This window comes from Pomacea canaliculata, linkage group LG4 (assembly GCF_003073045.1).
Source record: "Pomacea canaliculata isolate SZHN2017 linkage group LG4, ASM307304v1, whole genome shotgun sequence".
NCBI classification, from domain to species: Eukaryota; Metazoa; Mollusca; class Gastropoda; order Architaenioglossa; family Ampullariidae; genus Pomacea; species Pomacea canaliculata.
The window spans coordinates 23,382,160-23,406,869 of NC_037593.1; the positions used below are offsets into that span (position 1 = coordinate 23,382,160).

At 43.9% G+C, this 24,710-nt stretch overlaps 2 protein-coding genes and 1 long non-coding RNA gene across 5 annotated transcripts; 1 reads left to right on the forward strand and 2 right to left on the reverse strand.

Annotated features, from left to right (window-relative positions):
* Positions 1 to 525: 525 nt before the first annotated feature.
* LOC112562461 (adenylate cyclase type 3-like) lies at positions 526 to 14,219 on the reverse strand. Its single transcript, XM_025235742.1, is given in 21 exon segments — positions 526 to 1,373; positions 1,579 to 1,703; positions 2,175 to 2,295; positions 2,639 to 2,887; positions 3,124 to 3,215; positions 3,218 to 3,281; positions 3,445 to 3,529; positions 3,712 to 3,771; positions 3,889 to 3,968; positions 4,545 to 4,686; positions 5,604 to 5,780; positions 6,230 to 6,327; positions 7,385 to 7,476; positions 7,479 to 7,522; positions 7,856 to 8,014; positions 8,495 to 8,570; positions 8,573 to 8,621; positions 8,748 to 8,859; positions 10,471 to 10,592; positions 11,186 to 11,335; positions 13,497 to 14,219. Coding segments are annotated over 21 exon segments (2,973 nt in total). The 5' UTR covers positions 14,217 to 14,219; the 3' UTR covers positions 526 to 1,217.
* Positions 5,624 to 6,572, reverse strand: LOC112563270. The gene is made up of 3 exons (XR_003098999.1): positions 6,529 to 6,572; positions 6,226 to 6,327; positions 5,624 to 5,780 (listed from the first exon to the last, which is right to left on the reverse strand). It is a non-coding gene; the product is annotated as an uncharacterized LOC112563270 (long non-coding RNA).
* A 7,149-nt stretch (positions 14,220 to 21,368) lies between the features above and the next one.
* Positions 21,369 to 24,449, forward strand: LOC112562283 (protein usf-like). 3 transcript variants are annotated; one of them, XM_025235432.1, is made up of 4 exons: positions 21,369 to 21,844; positions 22,072 to 22,295; positions 22,563 to 22,844; positions 23,304 to 24,449. In XM_025235432.1, exons 2-4 carry the CDS (start codon positions 22,095 to 22,097, stop codon positions 23,487 to 23,489), a joined length of 669 nt encoding a protein of 222 aa, XP_025091217.1. In that variant the 5' UTR covers positions 21,369 to 21,844; positions 22,072 to 22,094; the 3' UTR covers positions 23,490 to 24,449. The 3 variants fall into 3 exon arrangements, with proteins under 3 accessions (XP_025091217.1, XP_025091218.1, XP_025091216.1); XM_025235433.1 differs by having other exon boundaries at positions 21,369 to 21,714; XM_025235431.1 differs by having other exon boundaries at positions 21,371 to 21,889; positions 23,304 to 24,446.
* Positions 24,450 to 24,710: the final 261 nt, after the last annotated feature.

Below are 24,710 nucleotides of genomic sequence, written 5' to 3' on the forward strand. Positions count from 1 at the left end.
TTTCAGCTTGACGAACGCTTGAAGGCCAGCTCCAGTTAGTTGATGAGTTAACACAACACAAAGTTCTCATCCTTTGTTGCAAAATACAAATATATTTTAAGCACACCTAACACTGGTGGGTGCTGCCATCTTCAAAGGATCATGAACGGGACAAAGTTTCTATACTAGATTTTAGTAATTACAATCTTATAAATTAAGCACATTCCTTTGAAAATGACTTTGGGTTAGCTTTTAACCACTTCATTGTACAAGACTGCGCAGAATGTCAGACATGAAACTCGGGAAAATAGAATTTGTTTGGTGCTGTGAGAGAGTTTTCAAAAGCAGTTTTTGTAGTCTGTTCACTGGCAGGTCTGTCCAGATGAAGGCCTTTGTCTCTTGCACCCACCATCTATGTACTTGTCTCGTTGACACCAACAACACGCACACTCACATGGACAGAGTACACACACACACACAGGTACACACACGTGCGCACACACACACGCAATGCACACTTGGACAAAAACCATTCAAACGATGTTCACACCTCACACCAGACCGCTCAGAATAGCAGCAAAGACGGGAATTAATGTGAACATGTTCATGCCAAGCAACATAATGTATTCTGTATTTTCTACATAATGTACACTGTACTTACTACATAAATACCCTGTATTTACTACAAAAATATTCTGTGCTGGACATTTCGTCTTTTCAGTCTGAAATAAGTTAGTTGTGGTTGATGGCCGTCAGGCCTTGTACAAATAAGCCATTGTTATAGTTACGCTTAAATTATTTTTATATATATGATACAGTTATATATAATTTTTGTTAGCAAAAATAAACAACTTTATATTACAAGCAGTCATACATATTTTTGTCCTTGTAATGTCAACAAGAGCAGTCTGCGCATGTGCATGGCGATCAGGTGACCGTTTAATGAATCCCGACAAACCTCTGGCGACTGTGAGTTGTTTGTAACACGTGATAGTCGACAGTAACCTCGACAAACCTCTTGCTCTTAAGTTATTAGGACCTGAACTTTGGCAAGTCAATGCCAGGAAAATTGTTCTTATCATGTGCAGTGCATATTCATTCGTTCGTTCGTTTCTTTCCCCTTTCCATTTTAATCCTCCCTCCATTTTCATCCACACCTCTCTCTCTCTCTTGTCACAACTGTACATATGTCTGTATATCTATCAAAATATACATACAGAAAACAACAAATAAAGCGCTTAAACATGAACTTGGTTTGGCATCTGAACCTCGACAGTTTGACGACCCTCCATGAAGTAAGTTGTCAGTTCACCTTTGCCCTTCACTTTAATTAAGCCACGTTTTTCAAAAATATAGCCAAATTCTTCCAGAATTTCTTTGGTCTCTTCCACAACCTGGAAAAAAAACATGAAAGTTAAAAGCCAATGGTTTGTTTTCGCATGGTATATCTCAGGAAGAAAACAGTATGTTGAAGGCTACATAAAAACTTGATGTCAGCTGGTGAAAGACTAACGGCGCCTTTACACAGAAAATTCACTGAGAAGGACAAAATTCACTGAGAAGGACAACAAACCAACATTTGGACCTCACCCGACTCACCTGGATTTTGCCCGACACACCTGTTGACTCCATCCTGCTGGCCACGTTGACCGTGTTGCCCCAGATGTCGTAATGTGGCTTGCGAGCACCGATAACTCCGGCAATGATAGGGCCATGATTGATACCTGGGCAACAAATAGATGACAGGGCCATGATTGATACCTGGGCAACAAATAGATGACAGGGCCATGATTGATACCTGGGCAACAAATAGATGACAGGGCCATGATTGATACCTGGGCAACAAATAGATGACAGGGCCATGATTGATACCTGGGCAACAAATAGATGACAGGGCCATGATTGATACCTGGGCAACAAATAGATGACAGGGCCATGATTGATACCTGGGCAACAAATAGATGACAGGGCCATGATTGATACCTGGGCAACAAATAGATGACAGGGCCATGATTGATACCTGTAGGCAACAAATAGATGACAGGGCCATGATTGATACCTGGTAGACAATCGAGATGACAGGGCCATGATCAGCATGTGGTCGATGACAATTGAGAAGATGTGACTATTAATAACACCTGGCGAATAACAATTGATAAAAGCTAGTAATGTACAGACGACCATGGACCACCTACCTATCCGGAGGATGAAGTTATTAAACGACTGCTCGTTAATCCGTTTGAGAGCTTCGCGCATGCTCAGAGCGAACTGGACAAGGTCGTCAAGGTGCTGCCATCTGTCTCGCAGTCGCAGCTCCTGCAATTAAAGACCTGCATCAGCTGCACAGCAAGAAGCGGCAAGGTGCGCCGTGCGGACACAGGTCTATACATGCACTGGACAGAGAGAGAGAGATGAAAACGCGACACGTGACGGAGAATGCTAACGAGAAAGAAAGACTATGTGAGGAAAGGAGAGAAGACAGAAGGTATAAACTGTCTAGTAATGACCGACTGAGGAAAATACTCCCCCCGCCACAATGTCTTCATCATGTTCGCGATCTCAGTTTGCAATAACCACCTGCCTCTCCCATCACTGCTGTCTCTTCATCAAGCACTTAGAATCACAGAGGGCAAAGGTTGACCCTACGCAAGGTCCTGACCTTTGTGGGACTCCTGCAGGCCACCATGCCGCTGGCCGCCATGTAGGTGGAGCCCGCGGTCTTGATCTTGACGATGGACTCGAACCTCGAGCTCTGCAGCAGCTCGTCGTAGTCGGAGATGATCTCGTTGAGGAAGCGGAGGCACTCCAGGCCGTTGTTGTTGACGGAGCTCTCGTTGTAGAAGTCGGTGAAGTTGGGGCAGGCCGCGAACATGACCCCTGCCTCGTCGTACGAGTTGCTGTACAGATCCTTGACAACACATACAACACAACTGTTGTCAGGGTGACCCTACAGAGTTGTGCTGAACTCTACCTACACTCATCTCTCTTTCTTACTGTATGCATGCATGTGTGTGTGTGTGTGTGTGTGTGTGTGTGTGTGTGTGTGTGTGTGTGTGTGTGTGTGTGTGTGTGTGTGTGTGTGTGTGTGTGTGTGTGTGTTATTGTTTGTCATACATGTCGTGTGTCGTGGTTAACAAATCTCACGTTGTCTCGTCTCCGTTGCCCGATGAAGTCTCGCGCCACGTGAGCCGGAAGCAGGTTGTACACCAGAGCCTCGTTCTTGCGCCGCAGTTCCGCGCACGGTCTTTCTGCGCGTCTGCCCCCTCCTGCCACAGGTACAACTTCCGGGAGATAGCCTCGATCTGAAACAGCACCACACCGTCTTACAACAGGCGTTGCCATGGTGTCGCTACGCTCGCCTCTCGTCTGACACCAAAGGAAGCAGGAGTTGAGTAGAGGAAGGAAGAAGACAATGTCCGGACAGCATTCATTGGCTAAAGGACTGCTAGAAATGACCTCAAGCACCTTTCTGGTCAGGATAACCATGGCAACAGCCGCGCAGATCAGCTCGATAGACAGACGATCCTTGGAGGCCAGGTGGAGAACGTTTCTGAGAAGAAAAAAAAAAAGAAAAAAATCCCAAAGTTAGCCCATGTGTGCGTTCTTTAACCTTTTTATCTACAAATCCATCGCATCTACACTTGCTGACATACACATTCCGACATCTTTGTTCAGGCTTGATGGAGGGACAGGCAAAGTCTTGAAGCACAGGAGGAGACGACAACCACCTACCCGTAGAGGACCTCGTCGTAGTAGTCGAAGAGGTCCCCGTAGGCGACCATGTAGAGGACGCTGAACACGACGGTGCAAACGACGATGACAGGCACCGCGGACGATGTAGTCGATGTGAACCATGGACGTCAAGCCCAGCAGCGTCAAGTACCCCGAGTGCACGAAGTAACCGGGTACTGACAGCTAGGGTCATCAGGGTCAAGGACAACGTCCGTGAGGTTTTTCGCTGATGAGGGCTTGTGGGCGTGGCACTGCACCTGAGGTCAAGGATGACATTGGTTCGAGACTTTAACTGAGGCTAAACTCTCTCTCTGTCTCTGTCTCTGTCTCTGTCTCTATGACTCATCCATCCTCTCACTCACTCGTTCTGCGGTCTTAGCAGGATTGTGTGAAGGAGGACTTACAATCTCAGCCATGTCCACCAAGAGGACGATCAGGACGGCTGTCAGGCCCCACAATGTACGTGCCACCCGACTGTCGTCTAGCGCATGCGCAAAGCGAAGAATCCTTTTGGGCAGTTTCTGGAAAAGTCTGAACATTTAATGTTCGCTTCGACCTCAGTGTCAAAGTATTCTAGAGAAGGAGTGTGAACAGCTGTGTCTAGGGACAGACATTGCTTTCCATTGTTGTAAAGACATGGTCTTTGATTAATTGCCTACAGTCTAACATTTCACTTGTAATTACAGCTGTAATCAGCAGATACTTCAAACTTTTTTTAAAATTTTTATTTTTTTATTATTTTTGACGCTTAATGTGGTGCACAGACACAGACAAATGAGATAACATGCAACTAGACAGCCACCCGTACACACAGTCAAATATTCTACTCTAACCTGACAGCCACCGTCGAGGGGAAGAGGCTCAAGTAGAGGAAGAGTCAGAATTACCAGGCAGAAGACTGTTGTCATGGAGACCATAGTCATTAAGACCAGGATCAGCTCTCCTGATATCAAGGCCAAGATAGTGACCAGAGACCTGTGGAATCAATGGAAGTGGAATCAGAAATCAGACAATACTTACATACATACATTACATACGTAAACACACCAGTTGCTGTGTACAGAATAAGATTTTAACGGCTTACTTGGTGACGTGTTCAATTCATATTTTGTGTGGAAGTTGAGATATATATACTAAGGATGCAATGTTAATCTTTATATAAATATATCTCTATACTGTATTGCTCTGTGTACACACAATGGATACAATGTGCACTGTGTGTTTACTCACTCTGGATACAACGCTGCACTGTATATACACCAGATGCAATGTTGAATTTTGTATATATATATAGATATTTATATATAAAAACTTCAGAAAAACTTGCTAGTCACTGGTTTTAGTCACTTTCAGAAATGTTTGCAGGTTAAAAAGTGAACAGACTCCTCTACTCCTTTGATGATGTGTGTTGAACGGCGACTGGCACTGTGAAGGGAGGGCGCCTAGGGTGTCACGTGACAGACATGACAAAGCTAGAAATGACGACTGGCTGGTAAGTGAATAAGCAAGGACCGGACAAGTGCAGACCGTTGTCAGAGCCCGGGTATTATGGTAATGCCAGCCGCACAGAGCGACAACAACAACTTGTGGGAGGTGGCGCTGCTGGTGCTTTACTCGCCTAACAAGTGTGTGTGTGAGAGAGAGAGTGTGTGTGTGTGTTTGTGTGTGAGAGTGCGTGAGTGTGTGTGTCTGAGTGTGTGAGTGTATGAGTGTTTGTGTGTGTGTGAGTGTTTGTGTGTGTGTGAGTGTTTGTGTGTGTGTCTGAGTGTGTATGTCTCTATGTCCGGACAAAGATTTTTGTGAACCCTCCAGAGGCTACAGCCAAGATTTATCGCGATAACGCTTTCTGACTGAAAATCTTTGGAGGTTATCGATAAAGACTATTCGATTGCCTGGTGTACACGTGCCTGGGCAGGACGCAGAGCTGTGCGGCGGTGGTCATCGCCAGCACCACACACATGGCGGCCATGCTGTACACCGTCTGCAGGTCGTGGCGCCGCTGGTACCGCGCCTCCCGTGAGCCATCGCGGAACCGCAGCGTCACCGGGTGGGCCTGCGACCACAGCTCCCTGGGGTACAGCAAACAGGGGGCACAAAGGTGGAATTATATTTCAGTTGATTGATTCTGTTTTACGTCTGCATACTTCCTAGGATTTTGTTCTGATTAAAAAATAATGGTAATTAAAACTCTACGCGTACTATTCAGTATTTGCTTTTAATGATCGACAGACGGAATGGACGAGTGGCCACCCGAGGTAATGAGTTGTTTGATTTCGTGTCCCACTAAAAGGTAATCGGAATCTTTGTCCCATAGAGCAGCAAGGATGTGTGTAGCAGTTGTACAAACAGGAATGTATACAACTACAAACAAACATAAACTCGTCGTGATGATGCTACAACTACAACCCTCCTGTTGCTGACAGTTGCCTAGTTACAGGCAGGTCAACAATGGGGGAGAGTAAGAGAATGCTCATTAGTAGCAAGTGAAGAAAGTAGTTTTCAGCAGCCAGTCACCTACGTGTCTTTGGCTCTCTCCAGGAGGGCCTCCTCCAGCCTCTGTGCGTGTCTGTCACTTGGTGTTGTGTTGCCATGGACACCAGAGCCAGTCACGGAGTTCTGAAAACGGCCAAAATGATGGCTTACATGAGCTGTCAGTCTGTCAAGTTTGTATGTGTGAGTAGATTGGAGACATTAAGTTTCAGTAAAAATAATTACAAGTATTGAGATCGGCATTAAAATAGTTGGAGAGGTTGTTTTGGGGGAAGGAGGAGTGGAAGTGCAGACAAACTCTTTCTATGTTCAGCTCCTTGTAATCACCTCTTGAAGCCATTCCTCCTCATCATCATCTTTCGTGTCCTCCTGTCTCTTTGCTGACATGTGGCTGCTTAGTAGCCTTATTAGCATCCAGTGTCCCTGCGGGAACTGCCGACAGATTGCCAGAGGTTGTTAAGACCGTTGTTCAAACATTGTAAGAGGTTGTGTAAGACAGCCAGGTGACCAGACAGGTGAAGCCCACCAGGCTATACCAGCAATACAAGGTTAAAATGTCCAGCCTGAGTTTTTCCAGGTCCACAACTATCAGTAGCTAATTATACAAATGCACACAAAACAAATCTTTATCACATGGTCTCAATGTCATGGCTGATCAACATGGCCCCAAGTTAAAGCTTTTATCACAAATACTTGTATCTCAAGCAGGGTAGCTGACTGATCCCGGGTCAGCCATTGGAAAATACATGTGATATGCTTTTAGATAAATAAAAAATGCGTGTGGCGGGTCTTTAGACAATAATTTCAATGACATCTACCATCAATCTTTGCTACAGACCACCATCACCTACCACAGATTCTTTCAACTGTTATTAGTTCAGAACAGAAAGATTTTCTAAAAACAAAAAGTATGACATCATAAAGTTTAAAAATAATTTAATTATCGCAAAAGCAAAGGGTGGAAAGGGTGGTTCACACAAAGCTTCCTTTCTATCGATCTGGGTGTGGATATTGTGTTCTTTTTGATCTCCATGACACCCGCTAGCTCGTGTACCCGGAGGTGGTGAAGGTGCGTGCAGCAAACAAGAATGAAATGTGTCATCTACACAGGATGGGGAGGGTCTGTGTAGCAGCAGTGCCCTCTATACATGACGATGACGACGATGGACAAGAATGAGCTCACCGGTTTGATGACAGCCTTGACCAAATATGTTCTGATGCCCAAGAGGCGAAGGTAGTCCTCCCTGTCTCCTCCGTTGCCTGGTTCCAGCTCGATTCTCCATTCAGACTGTTTTTCGTGGTCTCCGACACGTGCACGCGGCTGTACCGACAAGCAAAGTTAACTACAGTGTCGGTAGTGAGGACAATCACATGGGGGCTACATGATCAGTGTACGGACAATCACGTGACAGCTACACTACAGGTGTGCTGAGTGAAATGGTCGGTAGTCTAGTCTACAGAAAAAAACCATAACAAAATGCGAACTTCAGTTGGTCTGCCAATGGCTTATCGCTTAGATCATCAGCAATGTCAACAGTTTGTACTCGGAATGTGATGTGCAAGCCTCAGGCACGTGCAGACATGGATGTACGACTGCCTACGTCTGTCTGTGTGTCTGTGTGTGTGAGAGAGAGAGACAGAGACGGCGCTGTACCCCGGAAGTCCGCCGCTCTCCATCTTGTTGGCCAGGGTCACCTCCTTGCCCAGGACGTCGAACTGCCACTGTCGCTGCCCCAGCACCCCGCCCAGCACGGCCCCCGTGTGCACACCAACGCGCATGCTCACGTCCTTCTCCGTCTTCCGCCGCACGGCACTGTGGGACACACAGCGGGTGGTCATGGGTGGACCTCCTGGACACAACTTCTAAGTGCAACAAGGTGATATTTGTGTTGGCAGGCGCGAGTCCGCCCAACGTGCCTTGAATTTTAGCATTACCTCCACATTTAGTTTTCAACTGAACTTTAAAGTAACAAAGTAAAAGAAAATAATATATGTTATGTACACATATTACGTGTATTTACCCCTAGTTTAGTGTTGGGTCACAGGGCATGCACTAAACGAAGTTCGACATGGTTGATATCTCGCCCCAGCGTTAGCAGTTGATGGATCACGTGACCCAAATGTCTTATAGCATTCGTGTACAGCATACAATCTTTGCTAGGGATGGATTGGTGGGAGGGGGAGTGATTACACTTTTCAAGCTGCCACCGATTTTACTTGAGAGAGATGAAATGTTTGGGCCTCGTTTGGGAGTCTCACTAAGCTAGAGATACATGGCAGACAGATACAGTACCTGATGGCGTCCACCATGGCCAGCCCCATGTGGATGGAGAGGACAGCATGATCAGGTCGAGGCTCCAGGCCGCCACAATACAGTAATAACAGTCTCCCAAAATCTTGATGCGATGCTGATGGTATTTCTGCCAGACGACAAACAGCCAGTAAAATAATGTTTTGTAAAGTACTATCGTAGTATAGACGGACAAACACGAACATTGCCGAGCACAACCACATGCCTCATACAAACAACATGTTTGTCAACTTACCTTGGCCAACGTATCAAAACTGGCAAAAAGTTCGTTGAGAATTTTAACGAGTTCGGACGCCGACACAGTGGAGGATATCGCTGTGAACCCAACAATGTCTGCAAAGAGAATACTAGACAAACAAAACAGGACATGGTGTACATAGGATGAATAAGTCACGTGACAACATTAATAGGAGGAACTAAACTGTCTGTAATCGTGTCTCCGTGACTGACAAAATAAGTTTCTGTCAAATTCGCCAAGTGTGTTTTAACCGAAGGAAAGAGGGCTGCAGCTGGTCAAAGATGAAGAAAGAGAGAAGACTGCAATACAACCTGGGATATCAGAATTCCACAAACAAATCAGTTTGTTTTTTTTTGTTATTATTTGTTCAATACGAAGTGTTTTCAAAATAAATAAATCTCAACAAAGATTAGAACCAGGTTTGTAAAGTCGGAAAATTAAATGTTGGAACAATTTTTCGCGGCGATTTAGCATGACATTGGATGAACCTTGTCCGAGAAAGATCGAGATGTGCAGAGACCCAGTGCAGGGACAGACAATGACCAAATACAGAACAGCTCAAGACAATGCATTAAACCCTAGAAGGGAATGTAGTTTTGTGTCTTAATCTTCTTATCTTCATTTGTGTTTTAATGGAGTTCATCTCACTGGTCTCTGTCAACCTGAGTGTCCTACACCTCTCCTCCTCTCCCTCACAATGATGCGTGCGCGGTCTCTCTCTCTCTTCCCTCCATTTCTATTTATGAGGAGAGAGTATAACTATGGGATAATAAATAAACTTGTATCTTCTACCCATAATATGTATATATTTACATTATATGTACACACTAATGGCAGGCGTACAAAAACAATTTAACCGTAACCAAAACCTTCAAGTCGCCTTCATTGATTTCGAGAAAGCTTCCCCTCCATTAAACAAATATTCTGCAGCCTGACCTGTTAGAATGGACTCGGAGTAAGCTAGTGTGTTGTATTCTCTGTGTATGTAAGAAACATTGGACAAAGCTGCACAGCACTGGGGAAGAGTTCACCTTTGTGCACTAAAGAAAATCCTCCGAGCCCGTTATGCGAACATGCCAGGGAAGATTTAATTCCCTTTGTGTTTGTCTGCCCGACCTTTTGTCTGAGAATGAAATTTACTGATGGCAAATATTGCAGATAGCCTAGTTTCCTCAGACTTCCCTTGCTCTTGTCTTCCAAAAATAAAAAATACATCAAAAAATCTTGTATTTTCCTCTAGAATGCATTTAAGTGCAGGGAACGAGAAATGTTATAAATGGAGAAACTTGTAACACTTTAGCTGTACATATCAAAAATTTTGTTTCCACTTTTTAATGTTCTGTCCTATGAACAACACCCTTTTCAAAAGAGAGCTATGCGAGTTAAGAAATGAAATGTTTCTCTCCCCCAACCCACCCTCAAGCACAGAAACACGATATTTGTTGTCTCAATGGTGGACTCACACCTGATTCTCTCACCACCCACTCAACACAATAAAGCTTCTACACGCATGCGTGCACACGAAGTATAAATGAAGATAACAGTTCTCCCTCTCTCTCTCTCACACACACACACGTACACACGCACACACACACACACACACACACACACACACACACGCACACACACACACACACACACACACACACACACACACACACACACACACACACACACACCACACACACACACACACACACACACACACACATGTACTCACCTGACGTTTTCATGGCGGCTCATGTAGATTTTCCGGAACTGATGGCCGCTGATGTCGGAGCCCAAATCTCGAATCATCTCGTCAGCCACGTGTTTGGGCAGAACGGACAGCAGCAGTCTCTCCTGACAGACAGACAAACAAACATCACCGGGTGTTGAGTGGACGACAGACGCCATCTTGAAAAAGGGAGATGGGTGTGGGTGCGGGGGTCAATGCGAGGGTGGGGTTGCCAGTGCGTTTGACGGTGAGTTGCAAACGGTTTGCACTCTTGCAGACAGTAAAATAAATTATTGAGCAAAGTACACGTGGTATTATTTGGCCGAAAATGTGTTGGAGCATCTGAATATAGTTCAACCTGAGGTAACAAACGATGACGTGGGCAGCACGCCGGCCATGTCGGTGCCGCTCACAATGGCCGTTGTTTTGCCGGCTCTCACATTTCCCTGGTGAAGGCTGGAGAGAAATATTATGGGCCTTGCCGCTTGGTCAGAAAATATTGATTACCTGCCCTTTATTCTAATCTTCTTACTTTGTAAGAATGGAATCTTCTGGTGATGATGGATGGAACCTGCATTGAAAAACTATTTAAATAAAATCTTAAAAGCGGATTTCATTACTGAATTGATGCTGCAACAATAACAGCATCAACTGCTTGTTGAGCTTATCCTTCGTGGGGTTACTGTCATCTCATCATCTTATCATGGAATCGTTGTACCTGTTCTCTGCGCTCTTTCTCGATGGTGACTCTAACGGTCACCGATGCCTTGGCCTCCAGGAAGGACCTGCGCTGCTTGCGGTCAGTGAAGGCGAAGACCAGGACGCCCAGCAGGATGGCGCCCACGAACAGCAGGAGGTTGGCTGCCAACTGAAATCAAACACAACCCGTTAGAGTCGCAGATGACTGTACTTCAGGTTTCTTTGCTTGGGAATATTTAAATAATGATATCGATGCTCGTTGCACTCTCTGAATCTCGTGTCTCCTATTCTAGTCGATGGTGTTGGTATAGAGAAAAATTAATACATGAGGCGAGGCGAGGTCACGACGCAAGTCACGTGTGTGAAAGTACGATAATATACACATAGATGTTTATGAACGTGTTTGCACGTGCCAAGACAAGCAGAGTTAACATTATAACGGTAGACGACAGTTTTCAGATGCTTTCTCTAACTTTATTTTATAAGAATTGTATTTCTGTGACTTTCTTAGTTTGCGTCATCCGGAAAAAAGCTAAAAAAAGAAAGTGGACAGAAAAATGTCTAGACTCCATTTTGAAATGATTCGGTCTTGACCTTCCGACTTTCCTTTTTTTATTGTCCACGTCTTCCTAATGGTTGCTGGAGTAAAGATGTAGAGATGTAGGTCTGTTGTTAACTTGACAGCGTAAGCAGATTGTAGTATAAAGGTCGTTTTTATTTCACCTCTGTCGATAATCTCGATTTTTGCTGTTGACACTCACGTCCTCCGAGATAAAAACCAGCAGTTCGCCGAGATTGAAATGTTTGTCGAGAAATCAAATTACGCGGAGAATCGCATTGTGCTGGAAACACAGTTTACTTAACATTTCTCCAGCACCGACCATCCATCACGAGGCCAAACGCTGGCAGCCACGAAATATTTACCTCTCTCTCTCATACCCAGCGCTAACGAAGAATAAATTTCAGAAGAATAAATAAATTGTCAAGATTGCGTACTAGCTATGGATTTTTGTAGGTCCCGACCTTCCACCTGCCAACCCACGTGGCCGTCCTGGACCCTCAGGGTCCAGCTGGGGACAAGCTTTACTTCGCGATTGATTGGCTGGTCCTGTGAGGACATGCAGTATGCCGATGTATGCAGTATGCCAATGTATGTCTTTTGCTTTCTGTCTGTGGACAGCGGGTGCTAAAAGCCGTTAAAAGTGTCCACAGGAAATGACAACTGATGACAACATCGCGCATCGCGATAAACGCTCGACAACAGTCTTTCTCTTTGTCTGTCTTTTGAGTTCGTCACGCCACGCGCTTCACGTTTGATCGTCGGATGGAAAATTTGCTCTGACATTTCCTGGGTAATCACTTAACAGGCGACGACTGAGGTTTGCAATTATAGATGCAAACACATTCTATTACAATTTTCTCTCTCTCCCTCTCTACCTCTCTCTGCCAGCCCGTCCATGTGTTCTAACCAAAGACAGAACATAATCATGGAGGTGAATTGATTTTTGTAAAAGCTGGCATTGTAGTCGTCCAGTCTTTTGAAATCTTGTTTTTATTTGGAGGTTTTACGCAAAATAGGGTCATCAAAAATGTTATTAAATCCATGAACATTTCTTATCTTGTAAAAGTAAAGCACTTTGACAGATCGCTCTCCTTCTGAAATATTTTTCAACAGAAAAAAGTCTTTTTATTTTAAACGTTTTGTTCTTCCTGTCAACTGAGAATCATTGGTCAAACAAATACTTCTTAGGTTCGTGAGATACTCGAGGGCACAAAAGCTTTGAAATCGTATAGACACAGTAAAATCTGCACTTGACAAAAAATAAATAAATAAATAATGGATACAAACTGAAAATTCTTGTCGTCACCTTTTTTAGATGTCTCTAAGTTGTCGTTATACTGATCCACAGTGTTATCTATTTGTATTCATTATAATCTCTGTTACTTAGATAATGCTTTATTGATATGTTCTTGCTATGGTGTAGTTAAACTAATGAATAAACATTGATTACTAAATTGTTTATTATTTCTAGAGCGTTATGTATAATATATTAATGTGTGTCTATCATTAAATTTGAATTATCATCACTGTCATTGTCACATACACAATACCACCCACTGTTAAAATGCATGTAACCAGCAGAATGTGGTGTTGATGTGGGCCAGATGGCCTCCCAAAAACTGAATTATTATTATCATTATCATTATTATTATTATTATTATTATTATTATTATTATTATTATTATTATTATTATTATTATTATTATTATTATTATTATTATTATTATTATTATTATTATTATTATTATTCACAAGCAACGACCCCTACCTGCTCAGGTAGAAGGGTCACCCGGTGCTGATAGCGGCTCCACAGGACGCCCACCACCAGGCTGTGCACCACGGCCAGGCCCACACCAGCGCCCACACACCAGCCCACTCTCCACGGCAACACCAGGAAGGCCGTGAACATCACCAGCGCAGACCATCCAGTGACGTCACTGACGGTGTGACGCACCGTGACCGTGCCGACGTCAAACAGAACCGACAACGTCATCACGGCCCACAGCAGCAGCCCACACCACGACGACATCTTCTCGCCCACGCTGACGCAGGTAAACAGGGTCAAGGCCAGCACGTACACGATGCCAAGGGAAGTGAAGACGACGATGCGGAGTATCTTGCTGTCGGAGAACATGGCGGCGTCCAGAAGCAGTTTGCAGACGACGAAGATGGCGCTGTGGACGATGACGGCCGGCAGCGTGTCGAGCTTCTGGTGTCTGACGTAGGTGGTGTACAGCGCTCGGTCGGCGGGATCCACCACAGATCCCTCGCTGCTGCCTCCCTGCTGAAGATGGTCGTCTGCTCCATGGCTGCCCCGCGGTTTGGACGTTCTCGAACCATCCGCCTCTTGCCCCGAGATCGTGACGTCACCGTTTTCTGTTGCGCTATCCCCTGACGTCACGAAGATGCTCTTCATGCTGCGGAGCATGACAGCATGTCCTGTGCAGCGACAACACACGTCCAGAGAAAGATTATTACAATTTGTCATCAAGTAAACCACGCCCACAGATGCTGTGTTTAACATTCAAAACATTCATCGACAGACTATACTTACTGACAGTAGATACGGCGGTGGGGTCGGTGTTGGTGGTGATGATGATGCTCACGATGATATCCTCTGTGCTATGAGGTAAACAATAAACATTCCACCAGTTTCTCACTTTTCTTCCTCCACATTTCTTTGATCTTTTAGTTTTCGTCTAATGTATGTATAAACACTGCAAAGATGTAGAAGTCGAGAGTTGCTGAGGTTTTGAAATGCAACATTGGAATAAGACTGTTAGTTATTGTCCCATTCATCGCAACATCTATCTCACGTCACTAATCGGGGTTCAAGACCCAAACTTTCGACACTTTCACAAATACTTGTTCCTTCTCTTACACTTTGCTGCAAATTTGTAAAGCCACACAAAGATCTTCCAGGTGAAAATAATTCAAAGGATTGTAGGGAAAGACAATTCCAGACTAGTTGTCACGAAGGTAATGTGTGACATGAACTAATTCAGTCTTTTGTCTGGCACCCGAGACTGCTAAACACTTTTACGACTTTTCACTCAGCCAGAGTTCCAGCGTCTGGCACCAGTCAACGGCCATTATCGATCAAATTACGTCACGAAAGAACGTAGCCAATCAAGGCGCTCGTTGCTGTCAGCAATGGGTGTGACGTTATCGTCCATAACCAACCCAATAAACAGACTTTTACTCCACCACAACCCCGATGCCGTGAAACACTTGCAAGTTCTGTGGGTTTTTATTTTTTAAATCATTGATCTCATCCAGCGACTTTAAATCTTTAGTCGAGTGCTGTCGAGTTGCCGTTGTACCAAAACCAGTTCAGACTCCGTTTGTCCGGGTATGACATCACACCCGAGTGGCAGCAAATAGAGACTAATCAGAATCAACGATTATCTTTTGGCAGATTTGATAGCACGTGTTGTTTATGTGGCCAGAAATGAATACATGGTGGTAGCAGACGGCTCACGAGGGTTCACCTTGCAACACGAGACACGAGCAACGAGGCTCCAGATATCGTTGCCTGCAACTGTCGCGCGCCACGATGTGCGATTATTATCAGTGAAGTCTGTCAGACATGACATATGTTTTAAGCAAATCACCCCAGCAACAGAATTTCCACGATAAGAGTGGATAAGAGCCGACACAATCGACTGGCCTCCAGCGATAAGCAAGCCGTACCTGAGGTGAACGGCGAGGTGTCGCCTTGGCTCGCAGGTGGGACCACGCGCGTGACGTGCACACCGGACGTCACTCACCCTCCGCGTGTGTCCACTGTGTGTCGTGTGTGTCCACTCTGTCGTCTGTTCACTATTCTGGACACACAGGTCAACCGATTGCGTTGCTAAAAATAATGCCCTGCGTTTACTGAAAGAATTAGGTCTCTGGCACCTGTGGCCGGCCTCATTACACAACTGTAGAAAGTACATCCAGCCCTACAGATGTCGCTACAGTTCAATGCTATCAGATGTGAAGGAGCGCCTGTTTATATTAGTGTATACTAGACTAGTTTATGTGCTGCAATGTCGTGCACACCTTACACTGTCTACTAATACGATATCATTAAAGCTTGACATTTATAGCTCCAGGCAATTTGTCAACTTCGATCTTTCTGAAAATACAACATTTGCTACATTAGCCAGCCACCTTTTACAGCTTCTGATGGATATTGAGGGTGATGGTTCTGACACATGAGATTGGTGGGTTTTTTTCTGTTTGTTTGTTTGTTTTTTTTGTTTTTGTTTTTTGTTGGGTTTTTTTTGTTTTTGGATACAGTTTTGAGGAATTCTAAGGGAAAATCAACAAGCCTTGTTAAAAAAAAAAGACTACGCTTCATCAGATCAGTGACTGACATCCATATTGCTTTATTGAACGTTGTGGTTTTTGAATGGTGTCCACATTTCTGGCCCTTTATTATTTTTGTGCTCCTGACCTCTCCCAAATCTTCATCCCTCTTGGTGCAACACCGGGTTTCTTTTTCTGAGGAAGAAGGCGACAATGGATTTCCAGTGGAACTTTGCCGAAGACCAGCCAGCAGTAAAGGTGACAAAGGTCACCCACGCCCGCAACTGGTTTTCACGCCATGACGTAATGAGCTTGGCGAACGTTGGCTGTTATCTTGGTGTGACCCTTGGGTCATGTGACATTAAGGACGTGTTGCGGGGAGACACCTGACTACAAAGATGACAGTCTGAAGTCGAAGGAGAAGAAATAAACAAATGAACTAGAAGTTGAGGGGTTGCAGGGATTTTGAACGTTATCCTCCTGTAGTAGTCCTTTCCCTTGACCGACTCCAGAACATTCTTTGTGCGATCATTTCGGTTTTGTCTTCATTTTTACAAGACTATATTGCAAGAACGCATCTGTCTAGGATTAATGTTATTTCTCAAACATCATCGTTTTCAAATGTAACCTGCCCCGTCAGCCTGTTCCTGGTTTGAAAGATATGAACTGGATTTTCTGTTCATCCCTCACAAGCCTTGTCATCACACAATGTAGAAAATGCTTTGTGTGAGATGATTGACGGCAAAATGAGTTCTCCACACAAATATTGATTGTCCCCAGCGCGCGCATTGAGCTCCGACATGTTTGCCTGTCGATTTATTTAAATGCTTGACGCCAATAGCGAAGTTTTTTTTTCTGACGATGACGATGATGATGACTACGACGACTGCGGCGACGACGACAACGATGATGATGATGATGATGATGATGATGATGATGATGATGATGAGGAGGAGGAGGAGGAGAGGAGGAGGAGGAGGAGGAGATGGATGGATGGATGGATGGATGGATGGATGGATGGATGGATGGATGGTGGACGATGGATGATGGATGATGGACGATGGATGGTGATGATGAAAAGTCACCGTTAAACTGACTCAATTGTTTCAGTCTTCACTATTTCAAAAGACGAAGAACACGCAGTTGCAAATCAGGTCAGGTCACACTCCACAGTATGATATCACGAACTAATATCCCGTTCATGATGATATCTCTCCGCTTCGTTAGTTTGTCCGCAGTGTCTATTGAATCCTGTCATGTGGACACCAGTCGATTCAAACCCCATCGCTCGTGTTTCATTCCATCACGATATGCTACCAAACTGACCATGTTTATTGTCTACCAGGGGTGAATAAGCAAAGAATATTTTAAAGTTCAAGTTTCCTTTGATGGTGTTGGATTTGATTTTGTTCCACGGATCACTGTAAAATGTCTTCCTTCCTACTTTTGGAGTGGAGGTTTCTTAATTTGTTTGTGACTAGCGGTGTTTAATTTTCAAACATACACTGTCGATACTGAGCTGCATGGTGTGTTTTTATTTAAAAAGCACCCAGAAGGTATCGATCATTAGCCACCACCCCTTCAAACACTTACACAGGGAATTAGAGAGAGGAATATTTGAAAATTCATTCCTGTCTTTATTGATTCTTTTTATCGAATTTTTTCAACTCAAGTTAAATACGTCCGACGCGCTACATGAGGGATGTCCCTGTCATCAGACTACAACATGAAGGACATAATCATCAACATGAGTGACAGTTATCACACTTATGACATAAAGGACTTGATTGTCAGACTACCACATGAGGGACATGAATGTCATCACACTTACGACATGAGGGACTTGATTGTCCCTAGATGCTGCCCGCAGACAAAGACACGGAGTGAGCGATGCCACTGACACCAAACGGTGTCCACCCAGTAGTCCTCCATCTGCAAGTGGCATAACCTCCTGTCCACCCCACATACCCGGAGCAACCATGATGACAGATCATCGCCGTGACACCCACCATGCGGACAAATGAATTCAATCAAACGCTGGGTGCGTCACCTGTGTCGGCAGTTGTCTAGTGCAGGAAGCAGAGGTGCACAGGATGGAACTGGTGATGAGCAGGTTGACGATGCACTCACGTCATCACTAAAGAACTGCGTCGTCGTTGATGACAGCTGACTGTGTCTCAATGCTGCTGCCTGATGTCGTGACGACGAGTTCTGCAATGTTGTTGTTGTCTTGTGGAGGTGGGGGAGGAGGAGACGATTCAAGACGATGAAGTCTTTTCGTGTATGGCAACCAATCTGACAGTTCATCTCACCACTGTGCTCGTACCTGCTAGTGTACATCCGCACGCAGACAAACAAGCCAATGTTTACAAAACAAAACTTAACAAAGGTTTCTGCATTTTTTTTTTCTCTCTTTTACAAGTCTCTGTCGTGCTGACCGGCAACGGTTTGTGGCACAACACGCGCCTGACGTCAGCAGCACGGAAACAGATTTACTGCCGCCTCCCTTCGTTGTCTGGTGTGTTGCTGCTGCTGTTTGTTTACAACTTAGGTCCTCATACTGAGCATCCCCTCCTTGTGTCTGTTCTGTTTTAACTGAAGACTTTGCTAACAGACAACCCTTTGCTAGGAACGTAGTCTTCTTCGTTTTCTTCTCTTTTTAGTAGTAGTAGTGTTCACACGGAGTCCTTTTCTCCTTTTCCTGTTACCCTTCTTTCTATTCTAAGTCGTATCGCTCTCTTTCTTTCGTTCTATCCTTTCTCGCTAGTTTTTAAACATTATTATTCCTTGTCTTTCCAAGAGCGAGGCCAGTCCAGCCCTGTAAGGATGTGGCGGTGGCCCTGCTGTATGCACAAGACAGACCCTGGACACATTCAGACTCCACACAACATGGAATCCCTCTCTCACCTGAACATGGCGACTAGACCACAATGAATCTCTCCACGGAACCACAGGAGGTTGATGGATTGATTGCCTTTATGGGCGAATGAAGCTGTCAGCCAGTGTTGGCGACTTTCATGATACGCTTCTGGCTTGCTTGGGATCTTGGTTTGTTTGTTGTGTACTGAACTCATAAAGGCTGGCTTATGAGTGAGATCGGAATCAGGCACCACACGTTGGAAAGTAAAACGCACATACCACGATCTGGACCTAGACAAATACTTTATTGTGCAAAATTAAATGTTAATCTAATTGTTCAGAAACACGGTATGACTCCAGATAATGATATTATTCTTGTGGAAAATATCGCCTATCAACATATTGGTGGTATTGATCCCTCGTCCACTGATCAGCAGCTATTACTAGCATTACACTGTCCCCGCATTACACTGGACAAGCAGCTATTACATTGCATTGTATATATTGCATTGTATATATTTCACAAACATTTGACCGTGTTGGCTAGTTTTAACCATTCAGCTCTTTCCTTTGAGTCAAAGTCCTCTCCTTTCTCTGTCTCTTTCATTTACATTAATACCAAACCGTTGAAGATATGTTTGGCGCAAGGATATGCTTCTCACGTTGACAGGCCCAAGCTCACAAGTCACATTACACTTTAACATTAGATATTGACCCTTGACACAAATCAAACCAAAGTAAGGTCATTGTTGCTAACTTTCATGCTAATATGTCTGTATTGCAAGTAGGGACGTCAGAGGGGGTAGCTTTTTTTTCTAATGCCTTAGTTTTGTAGGCGCGTGCCAGTAACTCTAATATTTCAGGATCATAGACCAGCGTCTGTAAAGGGAGAGAAGCGTTCTCTTTTCTCTTTTCGACACTTTGAGTTCTCTCCCTTGCAAAAAAAAAAAATCCCTGCACATACAACGGCTTCTGACACCTGTACTTGTTTGTCAGTCAAGCATGTGTGTGTGTGCCAATTGGGGGTTAGGGTGTCTGACCTATTTCAAACTGCCTCGAAGGTCACCCAGGTCACTGCTGCTTTCATGAAACCCTTCCAGACCCCCGCCCCACCATCCCCACCCCCCACCATCCCCACCATCCCCACTGCCACATCCCCGGTGTCTTCTGTGGAGATGGAGTTCAAAGCACGGAGCACATCCAACAGTAGTGTAGGCTCCTCCAGGAAATGAGGGCAGAGGTCAGACCGTCACCGATGACCCTCGAGACCAAGCTGTACGGATCTGTGGACGTTTGGCAGATGACTGCCAGTTGCATCTCGAGAACTGCATGGCCTACAAAAAAAGTGTTACAAAAAGGACGAACAGGAACAACAACCATACGCCATCATATTAGCTGATCTTAAATACATCCTTAAAAAGTTTTTCATAGTAAAAGTCTGTATTCTTTGAATTATATCGGTATCAGCAGATATCCTCAAACTTCTGAGCCATGCAATAACATGGGCTGAATCTGAGTATCAACAAGTTTGAAGAAGAAAAAGGTGGGCAGTTATATGGCAAAAGGTTATTGAACAATATATCATTGATTTATCTTTGTTTTTGATATAAATAATCAACTTTTAAAAAGCAGAAAAATATGTCATGACTTTTCCTACAACCAAAGATAAATAATTATATCTACCGCTGGATATATCTGCATTCTGGACATCACATCTCATTCGGAGATGGACCATCCTGTTGTCCTTGCTCCCCCCCCCCCCAAAAACACACCCACACGTTCCTTCGTGTTCTTGTATTGCTAATCGATGCATGCTGTTATATGTTTGTTGTGCTTGTTTGTACTTGATTGTGAATATATCACACGGCCTCTGCCCCCACTGCCCCTGGTCTCTTGTGAAGCGCATCGAGCTCATCTTCGTGTGGGGAAATGATTATTATTATTATTGTTGTTGTATTTACAGCTGTATACTTCTATGCACATTATATATATACAGCAATTTTTGATTTAGAGGAGTTAGCAAAATTATTGAGAGGCTTTGCAATTTCGTGTGTATATTCAGCTTATTTTAAAGTCCAATAACAACATCTGAAAATAATTCTGTCACCACCAAGTATAAAGAGTGACAGCTGGATCTCATGGCGACCTCTGTGACGGATTTCAACAGTTAGTTCTTTAATAAACAGTGAAAATAATGTTGGTAAACAACTTTCGCCTAATGTTTCAAGCTATGAGGGTATCCAAACAAATCTGCCAAATTATCCTTAACCCTAACTCAAGCTTTGAAAACTTTGTACATACTAAATGATGTGAATAATTGTATGAAATATTATTCTCATACCTTACGAGAGTGGGAGAGATAGAGCGAGTCGTTAACTGGATATTGTTGTGTGCTGGCATGTGTGTGCTCGTAAAACGTTCACAGTGTCGTTACCTTCATTAAAGAAAAACATTTTTTAACAGATGTAGATGTTGCTTTAGTCTCACACACACACACAGACTAACAATGTAGAGGCTAATAAAATAATACAACGCCCAGGAAACATCTAGAGACTGAACACAAAGGGACCATTTACCACTTACCCACTGCAGCCTCCCTCAGGAAGAAAAGAAAGAATACAAACCAACACCGAGAATTATTGAAACACTTGAGCTCTGACGCATGTGGCGAGTGTCTGATGGTAGTGGCGTGTGAGGCAAACCCCTCCCTCACCCCCTGCCTCCATACCTCCAGCTACCTCTCACCTTTTCCGGGAATTTAGAGCAGAAGACAGTGTCGTCTGACAGATTTCGTGAGAAAATCCAGGAAGACGCGGGTGTCCCGCCGAGAGGTAAGCCTCCACGCCGGCCGCCGGTCAGGTATGGAGAGAATCTTTTGAAGCTTCTCTCTGCTGATTGCTTGCCCTTGCTTGTCCTGATGTGACCGCCATATAAGGTCCCCGTCAGAGCCTCGAGTGTACAGTAAGTAAACTGCTTTAACGGACTGAGCTGCTTTCAGCGACTTCGGTGAGTGATGTGCGTGTGTGTGGCTTAAAAAATTACTTGTTCGTCAGTCCTGAATATTCTCACAATGTATCAACGACGACGACGACGACCGACAAACCTACTGCCGACTTCCAGTCACCAGAATGACAGACGAGCACGTGACTAGCTTTCTAATGACGTCACCGTCTCCGTGTGACTGGCAGCCTGTGACGTCACTCCCAGCACCATGAGCAAGGTCGCAGTGCCGTCGGAGAACAAGAGCGGGCCGGTGCCGGCGGTGCTGGTGGGCGACCCCTCCGTCACCAAGAGAGGGGTGGTGGTGCTGCAGGAGTGGTGGGGCATGAACAAGCAGATCCAAGACGAGGCGAAGCAGATCGCCGCCATGGGACCTTTCGTCGCCATAGTCCCTGACCTGTACCGAGGAAAGGTAAAGATGATGCCGATAGAGGATTTGTGACCTTTTCTGTGACATTTGCTGTGTTGACTATTATTCTAAATATGTGTGTGTTTCTTGACCTTAGTGTGTGTGTGTTCGTGCTCTTGACCTTAGTATTGTTTGCAAAGAAACCGTAACATCTCGGTAATAACAGAACACTCTTGTTTTTGGATTTCACACACACAGAGATTTATTTTGATATGTGTTTAACTTTTTTTTTACACACGTGACTGCACTCGCTTTGTTGCACCTGAGCAGGTGGCGACGGACAACGAACACGCCAACCACCTGATGAGCAACCTGGACTGGCCGGGTGCCGTCAAAGACATCGAGGCGTGCGTCAGGTACCTGCGGCAGCGGGGCTGCACCAAGGTGGGGGTCACTGGCTTCTGCATGGGAGGTGCCTTGACCCTGGCAGCCGCGGCTCTCGTGCCAGGGGTGGACGCTGCGGCACCTTTCTACGGCATCCCCAGCCCTGACCTGTGTGACGTCAGCAAGATCGCCGTCCCCGTGCAGTGTCACTTTGGTGACAATGACCAGGTAAACATCTCTGGATTTCCTCAACTATTTTTATCCGAAAAGAAGGAAAAAATGAACTCTTCACATTTACAATCTTATCCTTTTAAAGTGCCTCACTATCAAATTCTTTATATCTCTAGTCTCTTGTGCTATTCTGTTTATTGTCTATACTATCCTGTATAAGCTACTTTACTAAGTACCTGTTTTCTGAACCATTTAGATTTATGTATGTTTTACTGCCTCAAATAAAAACAGTTGGATACAACAATATCAGGAACGTGAGATCTTTCATCTTGAATAATGAAAATCTATGCGTGTCATTTGTTATTACATTGTAGTGCAATAACTTTAATCGCTCATGCATGTTGTATTAAGAAAAGTTTATTGTTAATAAATATTGGGAGAAGGAAAACAATGACCTAGTAATTAATAGATCTGTCCATCTAATTTGTGGGAGTTATGTTCACCTGCAATGTTTAGGTGATGGGGTTCTCTGATCCGGAGTCTCAAGAAAAGCTGAAGAAGAAGCTGAAGTGTCAGTATGAGTTCCACGTGTACAAAGGTGCTGGCCATGCCTTCACCAACGAGACTGGACCCAACTACCACCCAGAGAACTGCAAGCTCAGCTTTCAGCGACTTGTCAAGTTCTTTCAAACACACCTGTGAACAGCTCAGATCCTTGCAAGCAGTCCGTGAAAGACTAGTTCATTTTGTCCAAACACACCTATTTGTGAGAAAATAGTCATTGGCTTCTACACACCCAACCTCTGCTATGAAGTCATTTAAAGCACTTCTATGAAAAGACTGGTTTGATGGGAATGCCTGAAGAAACAATCATCACAGTTTCATCAAACTTGTTTTGACAGTTTTGAAGGATGGAGATTTGCGACAACACAGAAACACATCTGTATTGTCGATGACCTCTGTGAGTTAAGTTTACCGATAATGCTAGAGACGTTGTCACTCAAAAATGGTATTAAAATAGGCAAATTATTGAATTTTAAATATCAAAAGGTCTGTCCATTCTATTATAAATAACAATTTACACTGTATTATAGATATATATTATCTTTACAGCTTGCTTTTATTTAAAAATTTTATTTAATTTAAAAATTATTAACAATTAACAACAAGCTTTAATATGACTCGACCATATCAGCTGTTTACACTTGATCTTCATTTATGTACACTTTTTTTTCTCCTTTCTTTTTGAATTGCTTGTAGACTTGAAGACTCGGTAGAACGGAGAAGGCTGGCTTCAGTGATAAATTACAAGATTAAGTTATATAAATACAAATCTTGATCTTCTGAAAAATTCAACTTTTGCAGAAAGGACTTCATGAAAATTAAGTTCACTATGCTACAGAGATAAGATTTATTGTCATCTGTTAAAAGTACCTTATGGTAGGATCAGTTAAATTTATTGTGTTTGTTAAAGGGATGATTGATTGTGAGGCATGGGTTCTGCTGTTTTGTATTTCTTCAAACTGATCTTTGGTGCTAACCCTGAGTAGTTGACTCCTGCTTCATTTATACAGCTTACATGTTTCCGCTTACATGTGTCACAGTTGCTTTTTGTAGCCACCTTGTAAGCCTTGTAATAAATGTGATTAATACAAAAAAGTTGTAGATGACTGGAGCAAATTTTACAGAAGAATGTCTGCTTTTCTTTCTGAAACATATGCATAAATTCTTAAAATTACATAATGGGTCCTTTGCAAAATTGAATATTTGATTGGAAAACAGCATCGTGAAATGACATTATCGGAATATCATAACATTTTCCCTGGTGAATGTTTCTATATGCTGCACTTTCTTTCGTGCAAGTACTGTTACTATTGAGTTATAACCACATATTTCTTATATGGTACATATATTTATATATAT

Bases quoted from the DNA above. Each gene is read 5' to 3' on its own strand.
- LOC112562283 (XM_025235432.1), top strand. From the start codon at position 22,095: ATGAGCAAGGTCGCAGTGCCGTCGGAGAACAAGAGCGGGCCGGTGCCG. The intron at 22,296-22,562 runs GTAAAGATGATG...GCACCTGAGCAG, and splicing joins CTGACCTGTACCGAGGAAAG to GTGGCGACGGACAACGAACA. The intron at 22,845-23,303 runs GTAAACATCTCT...TGCAATGTTTAG, and splicing joins ACTTTGGTGACAATGACCAG to GTGATGGGGTTCTCTGATCC.